This window comes from Staurois parvus, unplaced genomic scaffold, assembly GCF_062004578.1.
Source record: "Staurois parvus isolate SC_StPar_1 unplaced genomic scaffold, SC_StPar_1.0 ptg000004l, whole genome shotgun sequence".
Lineage (NCBI taxonomy): Eukaryota > Metazoa > Chordata > Amphibia > Anura > Ranidae > Staurois > Staurois parvus.
Window position 1 is genome coordinate 574,778 of NW_028317800.1, and position 27,509 is coordinate 602,286.

General features: G+C 42.6%; 1 protein-coding gene across 1 annotated transcript in view; it reads left to right on the forward strand.

Annotated features, from left to right (window-relative positions):
• The first annotated feature begins 3,942 nt into the window (after nucleotides 1-3,942).
• HSD17B4 (hydroxysteroid 17-beta dehydrogenase 4) overlaps nucleotides 3,943-27,509 on the forward strand; it is a 388,773-nt gene continuing 365,206 nt past the window's right edge. Inside the window, exons 1-2 of the mRNA XM_089673464.1 lie at nucleotides 3,943-4,079; nucleotides 15,957-16,010. Of these exons, the coding sequence (XP_089529590.1) occupies nucleotides 4,019-4,079; nucleotides 15,957-16,010 (115 nt within the window). The 5' untranslated portion in view covers nucleotides 3,943-4,018. The remainder of the gene's footprint in view (nucleotides 4,080-15,956; nucleotides 16,011-27,509) is intronic.

Genomic DNA, 27,509 nt, shown 5'->3' on the forward strand with positions numbered 1-27,509 from the left:
CTTCAGATATGGTATAATAATAATATTTATTATTAGCTGCACACATAAACAAACACAGTGCAAACAAAACTAACCTTAAGCTAATAGGTAACACAGTGCAAACAAAATAAACCAACAGGTACACAGTGCAGTCAGGGCTGGAGAGGTGGAGTGGTCAGGCAGGCCAAGCCCACAGCATGGATTTCCTCAGGGCGCGGGGTCTAAGTCCCAGCCTGCTATTCACCAGGGCCCCTGATGGTGGGGATGGACTTGGTGCAGACTGGAACCAGGTCGCGACCCCTGAGTGCGTCTGGCTGTGGTAGAGAGTGCTGGCAGGTCCAGGTCCGAGCGGGATGGATGGATGACAGTCAGGAGCGAGCGTGGTCAGACTAGCTGGGTCAGTAACGGTGGGGACAGGCACGGTACAAGCAGCAGACAAGAGTAGTCAGGTCACACGCCGGGTTCAGTAACTCACGGGCAGCACGGTACAGAGGATCAGGCAGGAGGATGGTCAGGGACGAGCCGGGGGTCAGAGCAGGAGAATGTCAGCATGGATCAGAACAGGCAGGGTCGGCAACAAGGACCGCACTACAGGACTACAGGAATCAGGAACAAGATACAGGGGCTCATAGGCAACATACACCAAGGCCCAGATCACAGGCCTGGTCATTCCTTATATACACCTCCTGCAATCAGCCTCAGGTGTTTTGGCTGATTGCAGGAATGAGCCTCTGGTTGCTTAGAGCACCCGCTGGCCAGCCCTGGTACTGCAACCCACAAGGCAGGTGAGTCCCACCACTATTGGCGAGTCCATTCCTGACAAGGTGCTATTCTTCCCAAGGTCCACCAAAGTAAGTGTCATTCTTCCAATAACCACCAAAATAAGCACCATACCTCCCACCATTCTTCTCACTATTCTTCTGAATAACCACCAAAGCAAACAGCATTCTTCTTAATGACCACCAATGCAAGCAGCATTCTTCCCAATGACCCCCAGTGTAAAGGGCAGTCTTACTCTCTCTAACAATGCAAGGGGACCCATCTCCTATTGACCACAAATGTAAGGGAAAACTACCATGACCATCAACGTTAAGGGGTCCTTCTACCACTGTAAAGGGAAAACTCAACCACTGACCACAGCTGGGGAACCTTCCCTTTAGAATACACAGATCAGTGCTTTTCGAGCATGACTGTTCGACAGAAGCCGACTGTAAAGCTGGGTACACTTTATACAATTTTGTTCAATTTCCTTTAGATTTACCTTCAACTATGTAGTGCAAGAGCCTACCTTATTACATTCAATTTAAAATTGTTCAGGTTTGACCTCATATTATATGGTTTTGGTAAGTCTAAAGGAAATTGTACAAAAAAAATTGTATAATGTTTAGCCAGCCTTAGGCCAGCTTCTATTGAACAGACAGTGGTACACAGGGACTGAAATTTCGCCTGTTCCTGCTAAACTGGATGATTCTAAATCAGCAATGGGCAAACTACGGCCCGCGGACCTTTTAATCCGGCCAGCGGAGCGTGATACATTGGCTGTCAGGATGTGTGTAGGCGGGGCAGCGTGACGAACGTGAGGGGAGCTAGGCTCCTCTCACAGTCCGCCCTGAAGACCGGAATGGCGCGGGAACACGGCGAGAGGAACGCGCGGAGCAAAGGTAAGTGAATTGACACAGGGGGGACTTGGCTTACTACTTGGGGGGGGGATAGTACTGTGGGGGATGAAATACTATATGAGGGATGAATTAATATGGGGGATGAATTAATATGGGGGATGAATTAATATGGGGGATGAATTACTATAGGGGGGATGAATTACTATAGGGGGGATGAATTACTATATGGGGGATGAATTACTATAGGGGGATGAATTACTATAGGGGGGATGAATTACTATAGGGGGGATGAATTACTATATGGGGGATGAATTACTATATGGGGGATGAATTACTATGGGGGATGAATTACTATAGGGGGGATGAATTACTATAGGGGGGATGAATTACTATATGGGGGATGAATTAATATGGGGGATGAATTACTATGGGGGATGAATTACTATATGGGGGATGAATTACTATGGGGGATGAATTACTATATGGGGGATGAATTACTATATGGGGGATGAATTACTATATGGGGGATGAATTACTATGCTTACTATGGGGGAATATTACTATACTTACTATGGATGACACATACACATCATTCATCTACTCTTGGTCCGGCCCCCGGGTCCAATATATGAACCCATTGCGGCCCTAAAGTCAAAAAGTTTGCCCACTCCTGTTCTAAATCCATGTATATCCTTTTTAATACTTTTCCTAGAGGTGTGGGACACCATTTCGCACAACCAGACCACATTATGGAAGACCTCAATGTTTTAGTTCTTAAAGGAAATTTCAAATCCATTCAGGAAAGAAAAACTTTTGAACTAAGAATGATAATTCTATTTGACACAAGAGATAACGGCCTTAATTTGGACATGGGATTCCTCAATCATTATCCAACATTTTTATGACTCCCTCTGTGAGTGCTGTTCCCCCCCCAGTCTTTGCTTTTGTTTTGCTGTATCTTATTTCTAGGCTAACTTTAGGCTTGTGTTTCTTTCTGCTTTTTTTTTTTTCTCAATCCCCACATTTCTCCTAACATTCTGCTAAAACTTTGTAACAGTACGGCTTGGACCTTGAAGAAGGGGACACCCCCGAAAGCTTGTCCTCAAAATTGTATGTTAGTGCAAATAAAAAAAATAATAAAATAAAAAAAGTATCATGGACAGTACTGAATTGTTTCCGAATACTTTTCCTAAGAATTTTTGTTGAAAATTCTATCCATCTGCCAACAGAGGAGGGGGTGTCCAGTGCGGAGCGCACCGAGGAGGGGGTGTCCAGTGCGGAGCGCACCGAGGAGGGGGTGTCCAGTGCGCAGCGCACCGAGGAGGGGGTGTCCAGTGCGCAGCGCACCGAGGAGGGGGCGTCCAGTGCGGAACGCACCGAGGAGGGGGCGTCCAGTGCGGAGCGCACCGAGGAGGGGGCGTCCAGTGCGGAGCGCACCGAGGAGGGGGCGTCCAGTGCGGAGCGCACCGAGGAGGGGGCGTCCAGTGCGGAGCGCACCGAGGAGGGGGCGTCCAGTGCGGAGCGCACCGAGGAGGGGGCACTAGTTCTGGGATTTCTTCACTTTGGAGGGATCTCCTCAGACTTCCAGTTTTGGCTGTTAGACAGGAAGAGAAGGGAAATCGCCCCAATGGGACACAGACAGCAATACAACTGACGGGTCATAACCAGTGGCTAAATGGTTAGCACTTCCACTTGGCAGTACTAGGGTTGTTGGTTCAAATCCCAGCCACAGAACCTCCTGCCTGGAGTTTGCATATTCTCCCTGTGCCTGCGTGGGTTTCCTCCCACACTCCAAAGACATGCAGGTAATTGGATCCTGTCTAAATTGTCCCTAGTATATGAATGTGAGTTAGAGACCTTAGATTGTATGCCCCTTGAGGGTTAGGGACCTTAGATTGTACGTCCCTTGAGGGTTAGGGATTGATGTGAATGTACAATATATATGTAAAGCGCTGCGTACATTGACAGCGCTATATAAGTACCTGAAATAAATAACCCTCCCTTACTTTATACAAAAAGTTTTGGCGCTTAGTTCTACTTTAACTATTTGGAACCCAGCAGATTCTTACAAGTTTTTCTTTTCCCTCTAGAGTTGTTCTTTAAGGCCCGGCAGTGTGGCCTGTGAGCAGTCTCCTCAGGTGCCGCCCCCTCCCCGTATACGAGGAGCTCCTTCTCCTGTCACGGATCGCAGCTCACCTGACTTGTAAGACGATATTATGCAGTAGGAAAAGGTTAAAGTGCCGCTTCCTTATCATACACACACGTGCTTTCCCTCTGCCAATCATTTACCAGCGCTGCAGAGAACGGTCCAACCAGCGTTAGAATTGGTGTGTATAGACCCGCCCCTGTGTCACAGCGAGGCTTGGTCCGCAGCGCTTCTGTTATTCTGAGTGTTGTTCGGCTGTCATCTGTGAGCGGAGATGGGACCTGACTCTCTGAGGTTTGATGGGCGGGTGGTGCTGGTCACCGGAGCCGGGGGAGGTGAGACACCACTGTCATCTGTACTGGCTGCTAGTGCTGGAGGAGGAATGGGGGTGCACGGATCCACTTTACTGATGTGCGGGGAAAGAGACACAGGACTTACATTGGACTTAGGGACATCACAACCCCAGGGCAGGGACTAATGAGCCCATTGCAGGAGAGGAGGACCCCGGGGCAGGGACTGGTGAGCCCATGGCAGCAGAGGAGGACCCCGGGGCAGGGACTGGTGAGCCCATTGCAGGAGAGGAGGACCCCGGGGCAGGGACTGGTGAGCCCATGGCAGCAGAGGAGGACCCCGGGGCAGGGACTGGTGAGCCCATGGCAGCAGAGGAGGACCCCGGGGCAGGGACTGGTGAGCCCATGGCAGCAGAGGAGGACCCCGGGGCAGGGACTGGTGAGCCCATGGCAGCAGAGGAGGACCCCGGGGCAGGGACTGGTGAGCCCATTGCAGGAGAGGAGGACCCCGGGGCAGGGACTGGTGAGCCCATGGCAGCAGAGGAGGACCCCGGGGCAGGGACTGGTGAGCCCATGGCAGCAGAGGAGGACCCCGGGGCAGGGACTGGTGAGCCCAGGGCAGGAAAGGAGGACCCCAGGGCAGGGACTGGTGAGCCCAGGGCAGGAAAGGATGACCTCGCGCAGGGACTGGTGAGCCCAGGGCAGGAAAGGATGACCTCGGGGCAGGGACTGGTGAGCCCAGGGCAGGAAAGGATGACCTCGGGGCAGGGACTGGTGAGCCCAGGGCAGGAAAGGATGACCTCGGGGCAGGGACTGGTGAGCCCAGGGCAGGGAATCAGGAATGTGAGTTCATGCAGCACTGCCAGCAGTGATCAGTTGATCTTTGCACTCCAATAAACAAAGCTAGATCCCGGTCATATGCTACATATATATTCTTCATACTAACCCAGACAGGTGTACAGAGGAGAGCTGTCAGTCATGTGATGGTGCAGTCTGGGCTCATGCACACTGTTATAATTCACACGCCATTCAGCTGTAGACTATGCCCGGTGTATTGTCGACCTGAATACAGCAGCACTATGTATGATATATATTCATAGCCCATACACACAGCTGCCTTGTGCTCAGTACTCCTCTGCTTCATCCAGCTGTGTGGAATCAGAGCAGGCTTTTTTTCTGTGTAGTGTACACGTGTGCACATACAGGGCTGATGTACATGGGCACTTTTAGGTATGCACCTTACTTTGCGGGTGTATTTCTGCACCTGGGATACAAAGCTGTTCCATACAGCTGACTATTGTACTGAATGGCTGTATGTGGGTCCACACTACTTGCAGAAATCCTTGCATACATAAGGCCTTGTTTATGCTTGTGTTTGAGGGTGGTAAAAACATGCCTGAGCTGCATTTTTACAACCCTCCAGCTGCTCCCCCTTATACTGCAAAAGCAGCGGAGAGGGGAGTACATACCTGTATGTCACAGCAGTGATGCTTGGCATCGTGGTGCAGGAAAAATTATCCGCACTGTTGTGTTCAGAAAGCAGTGCCTCCCTCTGATCGCAATTCATCTAACTGAATGGGGCACCCCAAAGCCATGTGCAATGCATGCAGTTGCAGGGTGCTAGCACAGGGATTAACTGGTTAAAACTTGGCAAGGAGGCGGTACATCACCTCCGCACACCTGTTGAATGCACTCTGAAGAGCATTCCAAAAGTCTTCAAAGAGCAATGCTATTGTAACCCAGCCTTAAAGCTGTACACACGTGGGAATTCACACAAGTAGCTGTGTAAACCCGTGTACAGCTGCATACAGCTATTCTTTGCTAACGCTCAGCAGTATGTAACAGCTGTGTATCCCGACGTAATTTATGTAGTATGCCAAATAGTGCCCATGTGCATGAGCCTGTAAACACATGTACATGAGTATGCAGTGGGATTACAGACACCGCTAGAAGAATGACCTTTAGAGATGGGAACATTTTATGGACATTTACCTGTCTAAATGCCAGGTCATGGAAGCACTGTACTATGTGTGCATTTTATATGCAGGACAATTCTCCCGGCTGGATCCTGCATAGATATCAGTATATTATTACACTCCTTTGCATTGAGCTTTTATTGCATTGATAATATTAATGGTGCTCCTGCTCCCAATTTAAAGGGTAACTCCACTTTCCTGGGGAAAAAAAAGCAAAAAAACCCCAAAACGGCATATACAATTGTGGCACAAGCCATATTGTAATATAAAGTTATTAAAAATTAGCAATATGGCAACCTGGAGATATTCTGTACACAGGTTGTGTGTGATACGCCCCCCAGAAATGTCATTTCCTGCTTGTGTGATTGGCTCACTGATTTTACCAGATGTCTGCACACAAATCAGAACTTGGGCATCTCCTGCAAAAAAAATGTCATTGGTGAGAAACTCCCAATAGGAAATCACGTCTAAAGGGATGCAGACCCTGCCACTTTCATGATTAGAATCCTGCAAGGCCTACAGATGATTGATAATAAATGAATCTCATGCACATTCACTCTGCACGTGGACACCAGGAAACTATTTTTTCTACAGAATAACAAAATGGTAGGAATCTGCAACAGTTTGAAGCCCTTGCAATGTACATTGATCACCCAGAGGGGAATGTGTTATTTTTTTGGAGTTACTCTTCAACACTTTAGAGCAGAATTTGTTGTGGTGGGCTGCTGCTTACACCCCTTTGTTTGCTGCTTTTTTCACATTTTGTAGTTTTATAACCTAGATTTAAAATCGGTCTCCTTGGGATTCTCACAATTTGATTTACAAAACACGCTTAAAGGTGAACTCTGGGAATTGCAAAAGAATTTACCCCCCCCCCCCCCATTTTCTCCTGTCCTGCACTGTTTGTTGAAGTGTTACTAAACCCAGGACCCTACATTCTCTATCTGTTCTCCCACAATACACAGAACATGGAAATGTATTTTTTAGTAAATTAAAACTGCTAAATAACTTTTCTTATCAGCAGTTAGAGCAGTCTGGTGACTTCTATCATTGTCCAGCAGAGCACTGGTTAAAGCTTGTAGGAGGAGTTTTCATTCTCCTTTGAGACTGCAGGACACGTTACCCTCTGTCTGGACAGTGCTGATTGGCCCTGTGCTAATCACAGGCACTCTTCCAAGAAAAATAAACCCTTTAGCAATACACACAAAACGGAGCATGTACAGCTTGCCTCCAAGCCTCTGTTCCATCAGGAGATGGATTGGGGACAGTAGAAGGGGAGGATCAGAGAAGTCAGGATCAAACATCCTTTTTTACACAATGTGGAGGATTAACCCCTTAGGTTCCACAGTGAGTATAACAAGCACGCTTTACTACATATAGAGACTGATTATACTGTTGTGGGTTTAGTAACACTTTAAGTCTTGGTGTCGAGAATAAGCTGCAAATACATACCAAATTCCTCATTTAAGCACCCTCCTCTTCTCTCCAATGCCATTCGCTCACCATCCTCTTTTGGTTAAGCTATTGGTCCTGGAGTGTATGTCAGAGTGCAGGAGCTTGTAGAAGAGGCTTCAGGGGACCTGTTGCACAGATGGTGGGGACCTGCTGTAGTGAGGAATAAGGTAAGTGTTCTAGCGTATTCCTCTACCCCTAGACTTAACGAGCATTTAATCCTTGCTGTGTGAGAAGTTCAGCTTATACTTCAGGCTAAGTCTTAGGCTACTTTCACACTGAGGAGTTTTTCAAGTGTTTTTGCGTTAAAAAAAGCGCCTGAAAAGCTCAAGAAAACTGCTTCCCTATGTATGTGAATGTATATCTATGTAGGTTTTCAAACAGGCATTGCGTTTGCGGTGCGGTGTAAAAACTCCTGCTTGCAGCATCTTTGGGGCATGTTTGAGGAGTTAAAAAAAAAAATGCCCAAAAAACACCTCTTCCTGTTGAAATCAATGGAAAATGCCTGAAAAACGCCTCCGAGAAGCATTTTTGGTGCAGTTTTAAGTCATGCGTTCTTTAAAAAACGCGGTAAAAACATCTATGCGTTTTTAGGTGTTTTTGCGGTGGATCAGTGTGAAAGTAGCATTGTACTTAGTTTGTACCTGGTAGAAGCCGCTTTTGGGCTGTCTACGAGCTTTGCACCCCTGGATCCTGCAGTTAATTTTTCTTGGCAAAATTGCTCCCATTTTGGGTCTTCTAGAGACTGAAACAGGCTTTCCTCCCAAATTTCCATGTGTTTGGCTCCATCAATCTTGCCCTCTATGAGACCATTATCTGCCTATAAAAGCCACTCCACAATATACTATCCACATTGCTTTGTGGTGGGGATGGTGCTATTGGGGTGAAAGCAGCATTAGTCATCTGCCATGCATATTGTTGGCACCATGGCCAGAAAGTTAATTATTGAAGATTTGATGTGGTGTATTTTCAGCATTGGCTTTCTTCTCCTTACTCCTTTGTGGAACATTCAGGTTTCACTTGTCCCATTGATGGCATCTCCCCTCTTAGATCTGGATCTATGTGGACTATTGTCCTAAACTGGTCATAGTGGACAGCCTTCTCTAGGCAGAGCCAAGGTTGTGCCATATCCTTTCCAGCTTTCTGATTCCTTTTACAAAGGATTTGTTAAAGGTTTTTTTTTTATGCAAAGATATACAACTAGAATGCATACAAAAGCAGCAACTTTGTGAGGGTACACAAATAACAGCATAGTAAGACATTCACAAAATGAGGTACTTTTTAGTAGCAAAGGCACCAACAATTAACCACAATGAGTCTAGGTTCACACTTTAATTTGCATAGGAATCGCACCGCATTCCTGTGCAAATCACATGCGATTGCTGTCATTATATATGGCTCATCGCATCACACCTGCACCAAAAAGGTGCAGGACCCTTTTTTTCCTCCACACCTGATTCGCATTGCATGGGTGTGAACACCCATGTGATGTGAATTCTGGAAATCTCACTGCGTTTTGCGATCTGTTTCAGGATGTTGTTAATTTTACATTGATAGCTGCACCAAATTGCATGGATGCTGTGCGATTGCAATGCGGTGTGGGAAAAGCACAGGATTTACTGCTTTTTACGCACTACATTAGCGTGAATCAGGTCTCAGACTCTACAAGCTGGTCAATATAGGGTCATAAAGAGTCCCAGAGCGACATTCCAAACATGGGGAGTTTGCTCTTTGCTGGCTGGGTTAGTCGCCTCGCTGGGCAACTAAAAATGAAATTAGAACTGCTGTTAAAAGTAAAGGAAGAGGGGAAAGGGGTGGGGGATTGGGGAATGAAAACACTTGCCTGGGAAAAAAGAATAAAAGAAGGGCACCCAAGTGGTCCAACCAGTAGTCCTCATCAACCTCTACTGAGGTAGGTTATAAAGAAAGCTTGGTATGGTCAATGTTCACCTGAGCATTATAATCTATCCATGGGCCTCAAACCTTAAGGTATTGAGAGTGTGTGTGTTTATCAAGGTTGAAGTGAGCTTCTCATGCACCATAGTGCCCATGAGCCTCTGCTTTGTGTCTTCACAATGTTCCTTGTCAAACTTTGAGGCCTTCCAGAAGCAGATGCTATCTGTTATGAGTGCCCTTTTTGGCCACTTAGGCACTTTTATTGGACAAGGAGTTTGCAGTCGGTTACATCTTAGGGCCCATTCTTATTTAAAGGTAAGTGTGGTGGTAATGTGTGTTACTGTATCAGCATGTTCCTGTTGGTGCATTGCAGTGCCATTAATTTTCATTAACGCATCATTATCAGACCAGATATACGGGCTAATAGGCAGAATTATTAATGCAGAAGAGGCATGCTTTGTCTCTTCTGCAGTACAATGACCTACCTGCCTGTACACCCCTGTACAGTGAGCTCTGCACACGTGGCTCACTGTAGAAATTCGGCAGTGCCAAAACTGACTGTACTCCTGTGTAGTGATGTCATATCAGCCTGGCCAATTAAATTGGCTGGCACTCGCTACTCAGAAGCTGGCCGCTAACAGATTTCAGTGACCACCAAGGATCTCCAGGATCGCTGGAGCCAAGGTGAGTATAGTTCCACATTAAAGTGGTACTAAACAATATCCTTATTCTCCAAAAAAAAAATCCATACACCTCCTATACTTAATGGCCCTTCTTACTGTGGTTTACTGCCTCCTTGTAACTTCCTTTATGAGCTCCCCACCTCTCCTTCCCCCCTCACTTCCATTTTTTTGGAACAATCCGTGCACTTTAGTTTATCAAATTCAAAACTCTATACACATTACATATCCCATAGTCCAGTGATCTCCAAACTGCCTCCATTAGCTTGCTTTTATCTCACCCATGGGGCACTTTCATTCACTGATACCAATAATGGGGCGTAATTCCTCCCCTTGAAACCAAAGAAGGGGCATAATTCCTCCCAATGACTTCCAACGATGGGGCACAATTCCTCCCAACAGCTCCCAACGATGGGGCACAATATCTCCCTATGACACCAACATTGCGGTGCAATGACACCGATGAGGGACAATTCCTTCAAAAGACACCAACGACGGGGTACAGTTCCTCCCACTGACACTATAGATGGGGCATTGGTTCTTTTTCTACTTCCAGCTGCCACAGTCCGGCCTTCCTAATGTCTGAAGAACAGTAAATTGGCTCTTTGCTTAGAAAGTTTGGAGACCCCTGCCATAGTCCCTAAACCATATCAGGAATGAGCAATAAAGGGTGTCTATGCTCTTACATACAGTAGGACCATGGATAGCCACCTTCTAATGGAATTTTTATCTCGGCAGCTTAAAGGCATTTGGAGGAGGCTGAGAGGAATAGAATGTACTTTTTTTTTAAAGTGAAGAATACATAATTTGTTTTTAAAACCAGAGTTTAGTGACACTTTAAAGCATAAGCTCACCTTTAGTAACAGGTTACTAAAGTGGTAAGTAGTACTGTACTGAGAGTCTGCAGGAGCCTGAGATTGCACCTGTGATCTTCTATGAGCTCTGCAGGCTCCTAAGAAAAAAAATAAATAAATGCCCATTTTTTTTTTTTTTTCAAAAGTGAACTTGCCTTTAAAGCTAAACTCTAGGAATAATGTAAATAAAAATATATTTAGCTTGGCTACCTGTAATCACTGATGAGTCTTATCCAGAGGGCTGCAGGGGAGTTTTTTTAAATGACTAGTAGTCTGTGCTACATACTTTCATAAGATGTGATTTTCAAATCTGGCAGTGCTGGAGTTAACGTTGAATACTGGGTGTCACTCACTCAGCACCTCTACTATTCAGAAAACATTATTTAAAAAAACAAAAAATGCGTTTTGTATTTGATTTGAGTGGAGAGAAGGGGCTGATGATGTCACAATCTGCCCTTGTCCAATCAAAGAGCTCCCTGTATTCAGTCAAAAGAATACAGCACATATTTTGAATGGTGGAGTTACTGGGCGAGCAATCTTCTTTCTTTCTTTCTTTCTTTTTTCTCCCCCTGTGTAGCAAATGAAATGTCTCTCCAGCCCTGCTGGAACAAGAAAGCACTTTCTGTATGTGACACAGACTTCTTGGTGATTTTTGAGACTCCTCTGCAGCCCTCTAGATATGACCTATCAATGATCACAGGTAACCTGGCTGGCCCATTGTAAATTTTATAAGAAGATGTCCTCAGTTTGAGGGCATACTATGAGTGCTTCTGAGGGGGCTTCACTGTGGCACCCTTTCTTCATAGTGTAATGATGCAGTGCTGATGTTGTCAATGGTTTCTTCAGATGACCTCTGTCAATATTGGGTCCTATAGTGACCTAGAGGTTGGCGAGAGAAACCATTGAATGCAGCAGGGGACCAGGTGATCGTCACTCCCGGAAGTATTGGTTTCGGAGAAGATTTCAGCAGAAGATTTTGCTTCAGTAAAGCAGTGTTTGGTGGTATGGGCAGTGAGGGAGATAAGAATTTACATTGCAGGTACATTTGTAAAGGTAACAGTCACTTTTCACACAATTCAGTCACGCTTCTAGCTTTCAGAGTAAAATTTAAACTACAATTGTTCGTTAGCCGCCGCCTTCTTTTTTTTTTTTTTTTTTTTTTTTTTTTTTTTGTGCACTAGTGCAGAAAGAGCAAAGTGTGTTTCTCCAAGATTTCCACTTTTAGTTTTTTGTCTGCACCGAAGATCTCACGGGAAACCATGATTTTACGGATGAGAATTCTTCCCGCAGGTTTACCAAGCATATTTTTATATTCATAAGTGATGAGCATTGTTGAGGTTGTGGCATATATGTTTGTAGAGATGGTTGGCGTTTAGCAGGTATTTCATTTTCTCATTTAACTTCTGTTAGTGAAAATGACATAAAATCATAGTACTGTTTGAGTTTAGTTTATATCTTGCTTTTTGAAATATACCCAGCCAGACACTGAAATGGTGGTTGCCTGTTTTTTTGTTCCACTGTCTTTAATACTTCATTAAAGGCATGGTATACTGTGGATTTCTATTCTATAAACTTATCCTCCTGGGTCTGAAAACTAAATGGCATCAGTCATCAAGGGAAGAGCTTGTTGACTTTTTTTCTATCAGCTTACCAGTTAAGTCTAATTGAAAATGGGCAGATGAGTGTGTGTTTTTTTTTTTTTTTTTTTTTGCTAGTCCTTGTTACCTCTGCTCATATAAAGATATTTTAAAAACTTGGACTGTCTCAGACACTTGTTAAACACTCCCCTTCTTTCCAGGGCATCAGAAATTGCTCAGTGACCTTGAGTAATGATCAAAGTCCAAACCAATAATTGCTTTTATTGGTTTATCTATAGAGATCTGTCAGGATTAGGGGTACAGTACTATGTTTTAGGTGTGGTCCTTTAAAATATTTTCTGTCTAGCATCGAAGCAGTTTTGAGAGCTTCCAAAATTTCATCAGATGAGAGATTTAAACAAACCTTCTTTCTAGTCCTGACCATTTGGCAGTGGTAGCATGAATTTTTGGAACTGTCGCTTTTCCTCCTACCAGCCTTAGGTGAGGCTTGTATGTGAAGCTAACGCATGGAAGGAGTAGTGTGATGTGTGCTTCCAAAGCAGGTTCTGTGCAGTTTGTCTGCCTTACAGCACGGTGTTATTGCTGCCCTGTCTTACTGTAATGTTTGTTGAGACCAGTGTAAACCAAAGACCCGGTTGTGACCAGTGTAAACCAAAGACCCGGTTGTGACCAGTGTAAACCAAAGACCCGGTTGTGACCAGTGTAAACCAAAGACCCGGTTGTGACCAGTGTAAACCAAAGACCCGGTTGTGACCAGTGTAAACCAAAGACCCGGTTATGACCATGTGGCTTCTGAGATTGATTAGGATCACAATGGACTGTGGTTTCCAGCATGAACCGTAGTCCTGCACCCCCTGACACTGGAAGCAGAGTGGACAAGTTGATGGTTGAAAATATAAATTTGCTGAGCATCTTCATGTTAACTTGTAATCCATTTTAAAAAATTTACAGCATACACACGATGTCTACTGTTACCTGTATTAGCCATAATCTGTGCCCCTGGAACTAAATGCAAAAACATTTTTTCATTTTGATTGAGTAAGGTAGGGTTGTAACCCCTGTCAATTTTCTTTCCATATCTGTCTTACTGGGGAGATTTCCTTTTACTTCTTGTCCCATAGGCAAGTTAAGAAGTTGGAGAAAATCCCCACAATGTGAGGTTGGTTGTTACCAGAACTAGAGTAAAATAAAGGTAGGTAGTGAGCGCACGGAGGAACAAAAGCAGCCTGCATGAAAGGACAACCCTCTATATCGTCAAAACATAAATAACGTAAAGTGCAGCTCTCTTAAAAAAATATATAACTAATGATGAATCACAATAAGATATGCTAATAAATGAGTGACAAATGGTGAAGGTACACAGAAAAAATTGTTATAAGTGAAACGCTCTAAAGGTGGTGCTATGGTGAATCATAATTGATGGCTGCCAGACCTCCGTGAGGACGCGGTGCCGTGTCATCAGTACAACAGGCTCCTCCCTCATGGAGGTCCGGCTGCCATCTTTGTAAGTGTAATTTTGCCATTTGATTTCCACGTGGATGTTTTTACTCAATTAATAAATAATACTGCACCATAAGCGCTCCTTTCTTTGTGGCTCGGATTTTTGAGTTGTTTCCTTCAAGGTGGGGCTGTGCTTGTTTGCTGATGGTGGAAAGATCTGCTGGAGTGATCCCTTAACTCTGTGTGAGGCCAGTGGTGTTTTTCCCATACTGTGAGCATCACGGTGGACGAGCCTGACCTGTGGAGGAGCTTTTTAATCATAATGCGCATTTTATATGCACTTCTGGTGAGTGCATTCAAGAGAAGTAATTCATCACGGAGTCACCTTTCACCTTTTATCACGGATATATATTATGGACTATTTATTGATATATTCGCTTGAATGATTTTATTTATGTTGGACATTTCACTATTGTCACTATGTGTTTGACCACCTTTTCGCTGTTATTCAGCACACTATTTATCAGTTATTATGATTCACCATAGTGCCACTTTTTAGAGTTCTTCATTTTATAACAATTTTTTTTCTGTGTATCTTCACCATTTGTCACTCATTTATTAGCATATCTTATTGTGATTCATCCTTATTTATATATTTTTGAGTTATTTATATTACCAGAACTAGTATTCCCATTAAAGATTTTATTTTTGTTCCTGTTTGGGGGACAACCAAAAATTGTGTTTTTTCACTTTCAATGATCACAGATGACAGAGAGGGTGAATCTCCCTAAAGGGGCCGCAGACAGCAATTAAAGTCTGACAGGGGTTCTAATCTCTCTCCACTCTATCCAAAACTTAAAAAAAAATGCCTTTTGTTATAACAAAATCCCTGTCAAAAAAAAAAATGCCTTTGGTTGCCCCAGAGAACATTTCATGTGATGGGGCAAAGCAGCGGCCTGCCAACAAATCATTCTAAAGTATACTTTACATTGGACAGTCCAAGCTAATCTGTGCCCAACTGACACATATGTTGCTAACACATACTTAAAGGATAGGTTCACCTGTTTGCTAAAAAATAATAAATGCATATATATTTTTTTTTTTTGCATATAAAAATGTGCATTTATTATTTTTTTGTTGCAGGAACATGTAAAGCGTTGCACCAGCGATTAGTAGATCGTTGGTGCTATGCAGGTCTCCTGCAGATCTGTCAGCATATCTGCTTGCCTGTATGGGATGTACAGGCAAGCAGATATACTGACAGGAAGACGCAATGAATTGCCACGGCACTCCACAGCGCCATGGTAGTTAATTGAGAATTACAAGCCGACAGCTGCGAAGGCTGTCAGGACTTGTAGTTTCTCATTCACTGAGGACTGTAAATGAGAGACGTGGGCAAAGCCCCGCACAGCCGTATATTTTTTAAAATTTTGACAGCTAGCAGGAGGAGAAGATCCCTCACTAGCTGTCAAAGCGGGGGTGAGGGGGCCAGTCTATTAATAACCTGTTGCATGTTACACCCTAATAATGGGTGTAACCATGTTATGAAAGGTGAATTTATTCTTTAAAACCGTGAATGTGACATTCACCAAACTTTCACAGCACCCTGTAATCAAAAACTCGTGCTACAGGAAGATTGACCTGCAGTGTGTGAATGATTGGTGAATGTTAGTAACTGCTTTATAAATATACCTCTTGGTGTATTTGACACCTTTTACATGCCTGCTTGTGCTTTATTTTGCATATGGCCGCCAGATAAGCATGGTACTGTTGCAAGAAGAGTAATCAGGTCTTGTTGGTGATGGGCTTGTAATGATGCAAAAGAAGGATGGTCTAGAGCCAGCACCTATGGCATCTGGTCACTGAAATCTTACCAGGGTGCTCTGCCACGGAACCTGCATACAACCATCTTGGGGTGCCAACTCCGCACTAAGTGTTGATTTATATATGTGTTTTAATGACATTCAACATACAGACTTTTTTTTTTTTATTTTTTATAATTCCAATTCAATGTGTTGTATTTCAGGACTGGGAAAAGTGTATGCCCTGGCCTTTGCAGAAAGAGGAGCTTCTGTTGTCGGTACGTTATTACACTTTTCTTTCTTTCGACTGCTAATGTGACCTTTGATTTATCAAGACAAACAACTGTTTCAAAGTTCAAAACCAATGTAGCTTTTTGATTGTAAGTAAGATTGCAGCATGGATCATTCAAAGATCATAGGGCATTGCTGGATGAAATCCTTTTTATTAACAGTAGAAAGTAAATAATGATCAGCTTGTGTATTCACTATAACTAAACCATCCCATAAATAACAGCCGCGATGGACATCTTATGTTGCATTTTACATAAGGTATATCTTACTGAAAAGGTTTTTTAATTGCATTAAAAGGGGCAGTCTATTAAAGATGTCAATGTGTGGAATTGTCCACTGGCTTTTTCCAATAGGATCATTTCACTGGAAATAAGTGTTTTAATCATGCAGCTAAATTTTTCATGATGTTGTGTGAAATCCAAAATACAATAGGGAGGTTGAAAGAATCCCCACCTGAGAAGCACTGATACTATCCACATTTTGCCTTTCCACAACACTGACACAGCCCAGGTACTAGGGATGGACCACTCTATCCAGACGTGTATCAGATCCATGAAACAATTGATGGTTACACCATGTAATTGCTCGACTTTGTCCTGGCATTTATGGGTCAACATATCATCATAGTTGTAAGGCCCTGTTCACATCTCGTGATTTGGGATTGTGGGCAGAATCACTGCAATTCTTCCTGCAATCTAAAATCTGCTTTAACTGTGTGTGGATGAGTTGGATTTTTAAATGAGATCTCAACAGATTCATTTATGCCGCCATCTTTACAATCTACTAAAATCTTCTAAAAGATCGCACATCCTGCTTTTAGTGACAAGATTGGTGGTGTTTACCAGTTCCCTTATCACAACTAGAAACTTGGTGCCTATGTAATATTTGGTCAACTTTGACATTTTTCAACGTTATTTTGTGTCTGTATGTGTCAGCTGAATTATTCCCTGTAATAACAGGGGCTTTGATCCCACATGTGTGACCAGTAAAGCCATTGAAAGGAGATGCTGCAACCTATATCATCCAGTTAGCTTTTAGTTTATTGAAATTGGCTTACTAAAAAAATAATCTTTTATTTACTGCACCTGTTTTATAAAGTAGATATGGACAGGGGATATGGACTGATGAAAAATAAAATTGGGGCAGCATGGTAAATGAAAGAACAATCAGAGTAGCCCTGTGATGCAACACTGCTCAATTCTAGTATAAGCACCGTGCACACTTGTGGTTTTTTTTTTTTTTTTTTTAAACTCCTAGAAACTATTATAAGCATTGTTATTCTGCTCCTAGAAGCTAATTGTGTTATCCTATATATACATGCACACTATTTTATGCTAGAAGCATTTTTCAAGCTTTGACATTTGGAAGCGGAAAAAAGTTTTTGTAGCATTTTTTTTAACAGTAGAAGAAACACTGATCACTCCCAAATGCTCGTAACAGCTTTTTTTTTTTTCTCTACATGTACTGTAAAAATGCTAATTGTAAGTGGAACTTTAGAGGCTTTTTTAGATCTATTTAAAATGAGGCAAGCTCCACAAGAGCCTTGCCAGCCAAAGTGTACTTTGTTGTGAGAGAAATATGACATGGTGGTTTCTTGGCGTGGCTTACATTGACCAAAGTGCTTTGCTATTATGTACTTTAACAGCAAAGTCATGTGAATGAAGAGCTTGCAAAGCACTACACCAGTAAGCAAAATTAAAAAAAAAATCGAATTCTTTTTTTCCACTTGTGCGATGGATCTAGCTGTTTTTTCGAAGTACATTGGTGGCCGGGGGAAGTGCACTCTTGGGTTCTGCTGATTCCTGCAGCTGTTTCAGCAACCTGTGAGTGGCTAGTTGGTCCGTCAAGTCCTGTACAGATTGGCAGTGGCCACAGCTATCCGTGACTGTCCACTGGGCTGGCAATTACACCCCGGTCACATCAAGCCCGACTTTGAAATCGTGCAACTTCACTGTAAGTTGCACGATTTCAAAGTCAGGTGAGATGACAATTTCAGGTGCGATTTTGCAAGACATCTGACACCATGTGACATCTGATGTCTATGCAAATCACATCAAAAGTAGTGCATGTACTACTTTTAGAAATCGGTGCAGCTCCGACCAAGTTGGAACTGCACCGATATGACCGCTCTAATTGCAGACAGTGGGGTGCGACTTGCCATGCGATTTTGCAAGTTGCATAGCATGCAAATCGCATGCCAATTCGCACCCGATGTGACCGAGTTGTTAACCGCAGTGATCCAACTGATCAGCAGCTGATTGGCTGCATCCACTGATCCACGGAAAACTTTCCTATTTGACAGAAGTCTATAAAAAATCAACTTCTGTCTTTCGGGGGAGCCTACACATTGATCAAAAAGAAATCATGTTAACTAAGTTATGAGGGCTGTACTGTAATGTTAGTATGGTATTGCAACATAAAAAGGACATTACATGCCCTAAACCTCTGCAGCAAAATAGACTGCCACCACATCACTCCATATACAGTTGTGTTCAAAATAATAGCAGTCAGACATCACTAACCTGATCAATCACTGTTTTTGGTAGAAATGATATTTCTACATGGCAAATAATTTACTAGCAGGTGTAGTAGAGTAATAGAAATCCAACAGACCCAACAGTCATGACATGCATCCTGCTGATTCTGTGTAATTCAATCACTAATTGAAAGGGGCATGTTCAAAATAATAGCAGTGTGGAGTTCTATTAGTAAGGTTATTCATTCTTTGAAAAACGGGTGGCAATTGTTGCCCTTATTTAAGGTAGGAAGGCAGCAAATGTTGTACATGCTGGTTACAGTGCATTTCTCTCTGAAATTCTGAGGAAAATGGGTCGTTCCAGACATTGTTCAGAAGAACAGCGTACCTTGATTAAAAAGTTGATTGGAGAGGGGAAAACATATAAAGAAGTGCAGAAAATGATAGGCTGCTCAGCTAAAATGATCGCAAATGCTTTAAAATGGCAACCAAAACCTGAAAGATGTGGAAGAAAGCAAAAAACTACCATTTGAATGGATAGAAGAATAGCCAAAATGGCAAGGGCAAAGTAAAGTTACCTGTGAGTACTGTTACAATTAGAAGACGCCTATGTGAAGCCAAGCTATCTGCAAGAAGTCCCCGCAAAGTCCCACTGTTGAAAAAAAGACGTACTAAAGAGGTTACAATTTGCCAAAGAGCACATTGACTGGCCTAAAGAGAAATGGCGCAACATTTTGTGGACTGATGAAAGTAAGATTGTTCTTTTTGGGTCTAGTTTGTCAGACGACCCCCAAACACTGAATTCAAGCCACAGTACACTGTGAAGACAGTGAAGCATGGTTGCGCAAGCATCATGATATGGGGATGTTTCTCATACTACGGTGTTGGGCCTATTTATCGCATACCAGGGATCATGGATCAGTTTGAATACATCAGAATACTTGAAGAGGTCATGCTGCCTTATGCTGAAGAGGAAATGCCCTTGAAATGGGTGTTCCAACAAGACAACGACCCCAAACACACCAGTAAACGTGCAACATCTTGGTGCCAGACCAACAAGACTGACGTTATGGAGTGGCCAGCCCAATCCCCGGATCTTAATCCAATAGAAAACCTGTGGGGTGACATCAAAAATGCAGTTTCTGAGGCAAAACCAAGAAATGGAGAAGAACTGTGGAATGTAGTCCAATCATCCTGGGCTGGAATACCTGTTCACAGGTGCCAGAAGTTGGTTGACTCCATGCAACACAGATGTACAGCAGTTCTCAGAAACAGTGCTTATACAACTAAATATTAAGTGATTCAAAGGAAAGCAAAATCTTCAAACATTTTTCAGTTTATATAGTGAATGTTTGAGTTTGTAAAGAAGAATACAAACACTGCTATTTTTTTGAACAGTCTAAAATTCACTTTTCTTCAATTTTTTTTAGAGGAACACAAATTTGATATATTTTTCTTCATGTTTTGATTTGGAATAGAATGTGTAGTGTTCCCAATGCATCTGTGTGTATGGAAATAAAAGCTATTAGAAGGATTTTGAGCTTTATTCACTTTTTTCAACACACTGCTATTATTTTGAACACAACTGTACATAGGAAGTCATGCAAGAGGTTTTACACTGTGGTGTTTATTCAGACACACCGACTACAATAAATGCCATGCAGGAGACCACCTGCTGCCAAACACTTTGTGTGACTGTCAGAACAGCACAGAAATATTACAAAATCATTTTGATTTCATTCTGAGGTGTAAATAGATTATCTCATAGATAATACCCAGCCATACATGAGGCCCAGGAGTTACTACAAATACTGCGCTCCGTTAAACTACATCCCCAATACAGTGATATTCTGCATGAATCCCCCGCTGCTGCATTGGAATGCCATACATGAAAAACACCACCGTATTGTAAATCTTTTTCAAAAGAACACTAAATAATACGGTCCAGTTTCAAGAGTTGCCACATTTATTGGGAATTTATATTGTAAAAAAAAAAAAGTCCACCTAAACTCACATGGTAGGTGTCTGAAACAGTTTGGTGTTTAAGTGATGCCTTTTATTGGTTAATTGATCTTCTGACTGCTGCTGCAATGGCTTATCATTTCCTTAAATAGGCAGAAAGTGCATTGGATGCACTGCATGCACTACTTTTAAAAACACGTTGTAACTGGATTGTATATTCAAGGCTTTGGACATCTTTTAGTGTCCTTTTTCCATCTTTATAAAATTCCATTACCTTGTTACGCAGGACTTTTGACAATATTTTTCTGATCCCCATGGCTCAGTATCTAGCCTAGTCAGTGCTTCCATGTAAGAGCTAACAAAGTCATTGACTATTTATACACTGACACGAATTGCAATTTAAAAAGCCACAGATGTGGGACATTAACCTCTAATTGGCATTTTAACACGTGTGTGTGTCACCTTGTGTGTCTGTACCAAGGTCAAACATTCCAGGGGAATGGAAACTTTTGATCATGGCTATTTGGCTCCTTTTTAAATCATAATAACAGAAATCACCCAAACCACTATTTTGATAATAAATGGCTTCATATGATCATCCTTCAATAAAAGAGCATTTTTTGGCATGATCAGTCATATTTTCAATATCCATGCCAAAAGTTCACAATTTCTGCCAGTGTATGCAAACTTTTGAGCACAAGTAAGTGTGTGGATGGACGGACACCCTGCATTCGCTCTATCTGGTCTCCCACAGTACTCCGTACATGGAAATGCAATTATTTTAGTAAATATAAACTGCTAAATACCTTTTCTCATCAGCAGTTATAGCAGTCTTGTGACTTCTATCAGTGTCCAGCCGAGCACTGGTTAAAGCTTGTAGGAGGAGCTTTAATTTTTCTCTAGGAGGATGCACAACCTCTGACCTCTTCTGGAAAGTGCTGATTGGCCCTGTGCTGATCACATTCAATATCCCGAGGGGGGAAAAAAACCTCTTTAGCAATACACACCAAAATGAGCATGTGCAGAGTGACTCCAAGCAATATTTTTATCAGGCGGTAAGGAGATAAGCGGGGGGGGGTGGAGGGGTCGGAGTGGGAGGGGAGACAGTGAAAGTCCGGAATCAAACAGCCTTTTTACACAGTGCAGAGGATTAACCTCTTAGGTTCCACACTGAGCAGTGAGTATAAAAAGCATGCTTTACTGCATATACAGAGTGATTTTACTGTTGTGGGTTTTGTAACACTTTAAGTGCTGATAGACCGTTTTCTATCATGTCCCTTCAATCAAATCGATCAACTTCTTGTGAGCAGGGAAAGACACAAACCAATCTGAATTTGGCAGTCCCTGCTGAACAGTCTAAATTTCGATCTGTCTGTGAACAGCTGTTAGGCTATAGAGATAGGGGGTTGGCTTAGAAGCATTATTTGGGTAACTGATTCAAAGATGAGAAGTCCAGATACAATTCTCAAGTCAGTTGTAATATCCAAACATCAGAGAAATATTGAAATTCGGCCATTAAAGAAGTACAACTGTTGTTTTACACACATGAATAGTAAGGGTTCCTGTAAGAAATAAAGATCTATCAGAGCTTAAGAGTGTTATTGGGCTAGTTTGTTAGGAGATCAGTCCAAGCAAACTAGTCGCCTGAGTGAGGACAAGTGTCCTTTTGAAATGTTCGTATACCTTTTGATCAAAGGCTTGAGGCAAGATGGGCTTTCTTGTCAAAGATCACAAATTTAATTAAAATAATATTGGCACATAAAATGCATGTCCCCATTTTAGGCCCGCAAGCACACGAGTGTAATAAAATACTTCTATCTATGTTGGATGTTTATGCCAGGAGCTGGCAGAAAAATCCAGTGTAAAAAAAAATGCTTGTTATGGTGCGTAATGAAGTTAAGAAGTGTATTGGTTAGCATGTTGATTTATTGTTGCTAGTAGAATTATTTGGTGTGCATACATACACGTGCACAAATTATGCCAGTAAACTCCTCTCCAAACACTGGTTCGAGCATTATTTTAAGCCCATGAACACTGCTCTAAAGTATGAATCTAAACACCACAATAGGCATATAAATAGTTGTTGAAATATAGCTGCGTTCAAATGCAAAAAATGCCCCTAATGTTTTTTTTCTGCCTGTGTTCATGAGGTTTTGGACCAGTCTAGAGTTTAATTTATGTATGGATTTACTAATATGAACTTGTGAAACATCTAGGAGCAGCCCTAGAAGCTAAAGGTTATCATAACCAGGGTACAGGTGGTAGTAACTATCCAATAAAAGGAAACCAGCACTCAAATCTTCATGCTGACTAGGGGTACTGTAACTGTCATTCATTAAGGTGCAGCCCTTAGAAGATTGGGAAATCTTGGTACTGGTAAAGAAAAGCAAAAACAGGGTGCACTCTCTTCGTGCATTACTGTGGTGAAACACAAGTTTATTTAAAAGCATAAAAGTGCATACTCACAAACCAAAGGGGATTAAAACAGATACAAATAAAATTATTTTGTAGGAGTAGCAGGCCTACATTTTAGCTCTGAAGAAGGGAGTACGTCTCCCGAAACACGTCAGCCTACCTCAATAAGGGTCTCCCGTTACTTTGGACCGTCACCACTGATTCTTTATCTCTGTTTTAATCACCTTTGTTTTGTGAGTATGCACTTGTATGCTTTTAAATAAACTCGTGTTTCACCACGGTAATGCACGAAGAAAGTGCGCCCTGTTTTTTTGCTTTTCTTTACAAGTTGTAGTAAGCAATATTTAACCTCCCTGGAGGTATTCCCGAGTGTAGCTCAGGGTAAAGTTTCAGCACCACAAGCGGTAACCCCGAGCTACACTCGGGAATACCTTGCAGCGTTGCTCCGGGATCTCTTCTGCACTTACCTTGTCCTGCGCTCCCGCGATGTCCCCCCTGCAGCGTCCCCGGCAATGTCCTCCGGCCGATGCCGGCATCTGTCTGCCGGGTTCCGTTCCCTGCGAGCGTCAGGACGTAGGGGGACGAAACGGCAGGAAATTTAAAAATGTCAAAAAGTGACATTCACTAAATACACTAAAATCCCATAGTATAACATTACTGTATCAAACCATTTCACATACATTTTGTCCCTAGTGCTTTGCCCTGTGCCCTGCCTGCATTTTTACTGTTCTTTCTGCCTTGAAACTGAGACATGTCCATGGTGTCCCTTTTTTAGGTCAAGAGTGGTTTGAGAACAGCAATCGTAAATTAGAACCACTTGCAGAATTGAGTGATGATTCGTGGGGAAATTCATCATCGGACACTGAAAACTATTTTGTGACTTTGCTCAGTGATGTGCGAACTTGGCACTATATTTCAAATTTCAGTGTTTTTGGTTTGATTTATATTATTGAATTAAATGTATTATTTTTTTATGATTATAATTTATGATTTCGTGTTTCAAATTTTTATCATATTCGGGATGTTTACTAGACTCTTGTTGGGACAGATTTCAGTGAGTTATTCCTAAAAATTACAGGCCTACAATAAAAAACAACATATTTCCATGCAAATAAATGTAGCTTTTTGAGCACAGAAATATGGACATAATCAGACCGCTAGGGAGGCTACATACAGCAGTGGGATGTATAGGAAAACCTAGGATGCACAAAAAAGGAACTGCTTCCAAACCAGACCTGAACATTCCAGAAGTCCAGATGTGAAGATCTGAATGTTTACACCGTGTTCCAAATTATTATGCAAATGATATTTTTCTCATTTACCTAAATAATTGATGTAAATAACAGTCAGCATAATTCTCATGTTATCAACTATTAGGAGTACAATTGAAATTTTATTGAACAAACCTCCTAATGATAACAGTATGTTTGTTTTTTTTAAACCTAAAACACTTACAATGCGCTGTTCCAAATTATTACGCACAGTAAGTTTCAAAACACTTTTATAGGTTGTAAAGAACTGAAAATTGTCATTTGTTGTGTTTGCAGCGTATTTACTGAAATCAAAAGCTATTTCAATCAAACTTTTAACAACATTTTAACTTTTTAAACATTTTAACAGGTCACGTTACATTGTAACATAGGACCCCTTATTTGATAGCAGCTTCACAAGTTTTGCATCCATTGAACTTGTGAGTTTTTGGACAGTTTCTGCTTGAATTTGTTTGCAAGATGTCAGAATAGCCTCCCAGAGCTGCTGTTTGGATGTAAACTGCCTCCAACCCTCATAGATCTTTTGCTTGAGGATGCTCCAAAGGTTCTCAATAGGATTGAGATCAAAGGAGGATGGTGGCCACACCATGACTTTCTCTCCTTTTTATCCCCATAACAGCCATTGATGCAGAGGTATTCTTTGCAGCATAAGATGGTGCATTGTCATGCATGAAGATGATTTTATTACAGAAAACATAGTTCTTCCTTCTGTACCAGGGAAGAAAGTGGTCAGTCCTAAACTCCACATACTTTGCAGAGGTCATCTTTACACCTTCGGGGACCCTAAAGGGGCAGACCATCTCTGTTCCCATGATTCTGGCCCAAAACCTGACTCCACCACCGTCTTGCTGACATCGCAGCCTTGTTGGAACAGGGTGGCCGTCCACCAACCATCCACTACTCTATCCATCTGGACCATCCAGGGTTGCACGGCACTCATCAGTGAACAGGACTGTTTGAAAATTAGTCTTCATGTATTTTTCTGCCCAATGCAGCTGTTTCTGCTTGTGAGCATTGGTTAGTGGTGGCCGAATAGAAGGTTTATGCACAGTTGCAAGACTCTGGAGGACTCTACACCTTGATGTCTGTGGGACTCCAGAGGCACCAGCAGCTTCAAATATCTGTTTGCTGCTATGTAGTGGTATTTTAGCAGCTGCTCTCTTGATCCGATGCATGGATCTGGCATAAATCTTCCTCAATATGCCTTTATCTGCATGAACCTGTCTGTGCTCTGAATCGGCCACAAATCTCTTAATAGTGCAATGATCACGCTTAAGTTTTCATACCTCGTCCAAGGCATTGAACTATTTCACTCTTTTCGGCAGCAGAGAGATCCTTTTTCTTCCCCATATTGCTTGAAAATGGTGCTCTGCTTAATAATGTGGAACACCCTCCTTTTTAGTAGTTTTTCCTTAAATTGGGCTCACCTGCCAATCTAATTATCACAGGTGTCCGAGATTTGTTTTCAGTGATCAAGAGCCCTGACACACAATGCCATCCATGAGTTAAACTGAAAAACAAAATATTTCATCTTTGTGACACTTAAATAGAATTTGCATAATAATTTGGAACGCGGTGTATTTGAGCTACAATATTTAAACTATTGTCTGCGTGGCTGGTGCACAAATGTTGTTTTTTCACATTTATTTATTTGTATATTGCAAGGAAAATTATTACTAGATTGAGGGCCCTTTCACGCTGGTCCTCTGAAAAAATGTGGTCAAAATGCGTGTGACTGCTGTCATGCACCTGTGAAGCTTGGACATGTGACTCAAAAATACACCACAGGTGTGTTTTTTGTGATGCAGTTTTTGTGTGCTTTCTATAGAGATTAGTGGAAGGTGTGCTTTTGAAAAGCTCACAAAATATGCAGCATACAGGACACCTAATGCATAGTAACATGAATAGCATAAAAATAGTAACTTCACACAAAGCATTAGATGTTGCAGCCATATCATACTAGATGGATTTCCATTGCAGCACAGGTATATGGTAAAGATTTTTACTTGTAGCCTCACATAGCCTCTGCAGTATATGAGGAGGTTGCACAGCCCATTCCCATGTGAGAGAAGGTTATTGCCTTCCAGCTAATGAGGTTCTTACAATGGGCTGAGAAGCTTTATTAAAGGATAAGATGACCTTTTATTTTTTTTTTTTTTTTTTTGTGCATTTATTATTTTTGGTTGCAGAGACCTGTAAAGCATTGCACCAGTGATCAGCAGATCGCTGGTGCCATGCAGTTCTCCTGCAGACCTGCCAGTATATTTGTTTGCTTGTACGGAATGTATGGGCAAGCAGATCTACTGAAAGGGAGAATCCGTGTACTACCATGGTGCTCCACAGCGCCGTGGTACTTCATTGAGAAATACAAGCCCACAGCCGCTAACAATGTCAGGATTTGTAGTTCATTCATTCAGGGCTCGTTCACACTTGGCTGTTTTACCAACGCTTGCCAAACGCCCCTATAGCATTTGGCAAGCGTTGGTCCGGTGTTTGCAGAGCGTTTTTTAACGCTCGGCAAACGCTTCGCAAACGCCGCATGCGCGGTTTAGTGGCGGTTGCTAGGCGTTTGCCGAGCGTTAATAACGCCCCACAAACGCCTATAATACAGTTTGAGTGGTGTTACCGCTCCACAAACGCCCCGCAACCGCGTCGCAACCGGCCGGGCGTTTGCGGAGCGGCACCATAGACGAGAATAGGAGGCTTCAAAGCCTCCTGACTCGACCAGAGGCGCCCGTTTTGCCGCGACGCAACGAGACGCAAACTCTCCCGTTAGAACAGCACCATGTGCTGTAATGTGCAGAATTGGCAGAGGCGTTTGGGAAGCGTTTTTACCGCCTGCACACAAGGCTAGTGTGAACGTAGCCTCACACAGAACACTGTGAATGAATGACGTCGCTATGTGGGCGGAGCCCCACACAGCCGCACTGTTTTTAAAAAGTGAGAGCTTGTACGTGGAACTTCTCCCCGTACTTCTGTCACAGGGAGAGGGGTAGCGGCTGCAGTATTGGGAATATGTTACATGTTCCACCCTAAAAATGGGTGGAACATGTAACGTTCCCAAAGGTGAACTTACCCTTTTAATTCTCCTTCCCAGGAACTGATCTAGTGAGAATATAAGGCTTATGAGACAAAATGGAAATTAAATCGTATAACCAAGAGCTTGCAGCAAATGGAAATGGCAAATCACCAGTAAAGATCCTCCATATAGACTTGATCTGCATGAACCTTCTGGGGACACTGAGGAGAATGTGGCATAGGTTAAAGTGTTCCTAAACCCACAACAGAAAATCAGTCTGTATATGCAGTAAAGAATGCCTGTTATTCTCACTGTGGAACCTAAGCGATTAATCCTCTGTATT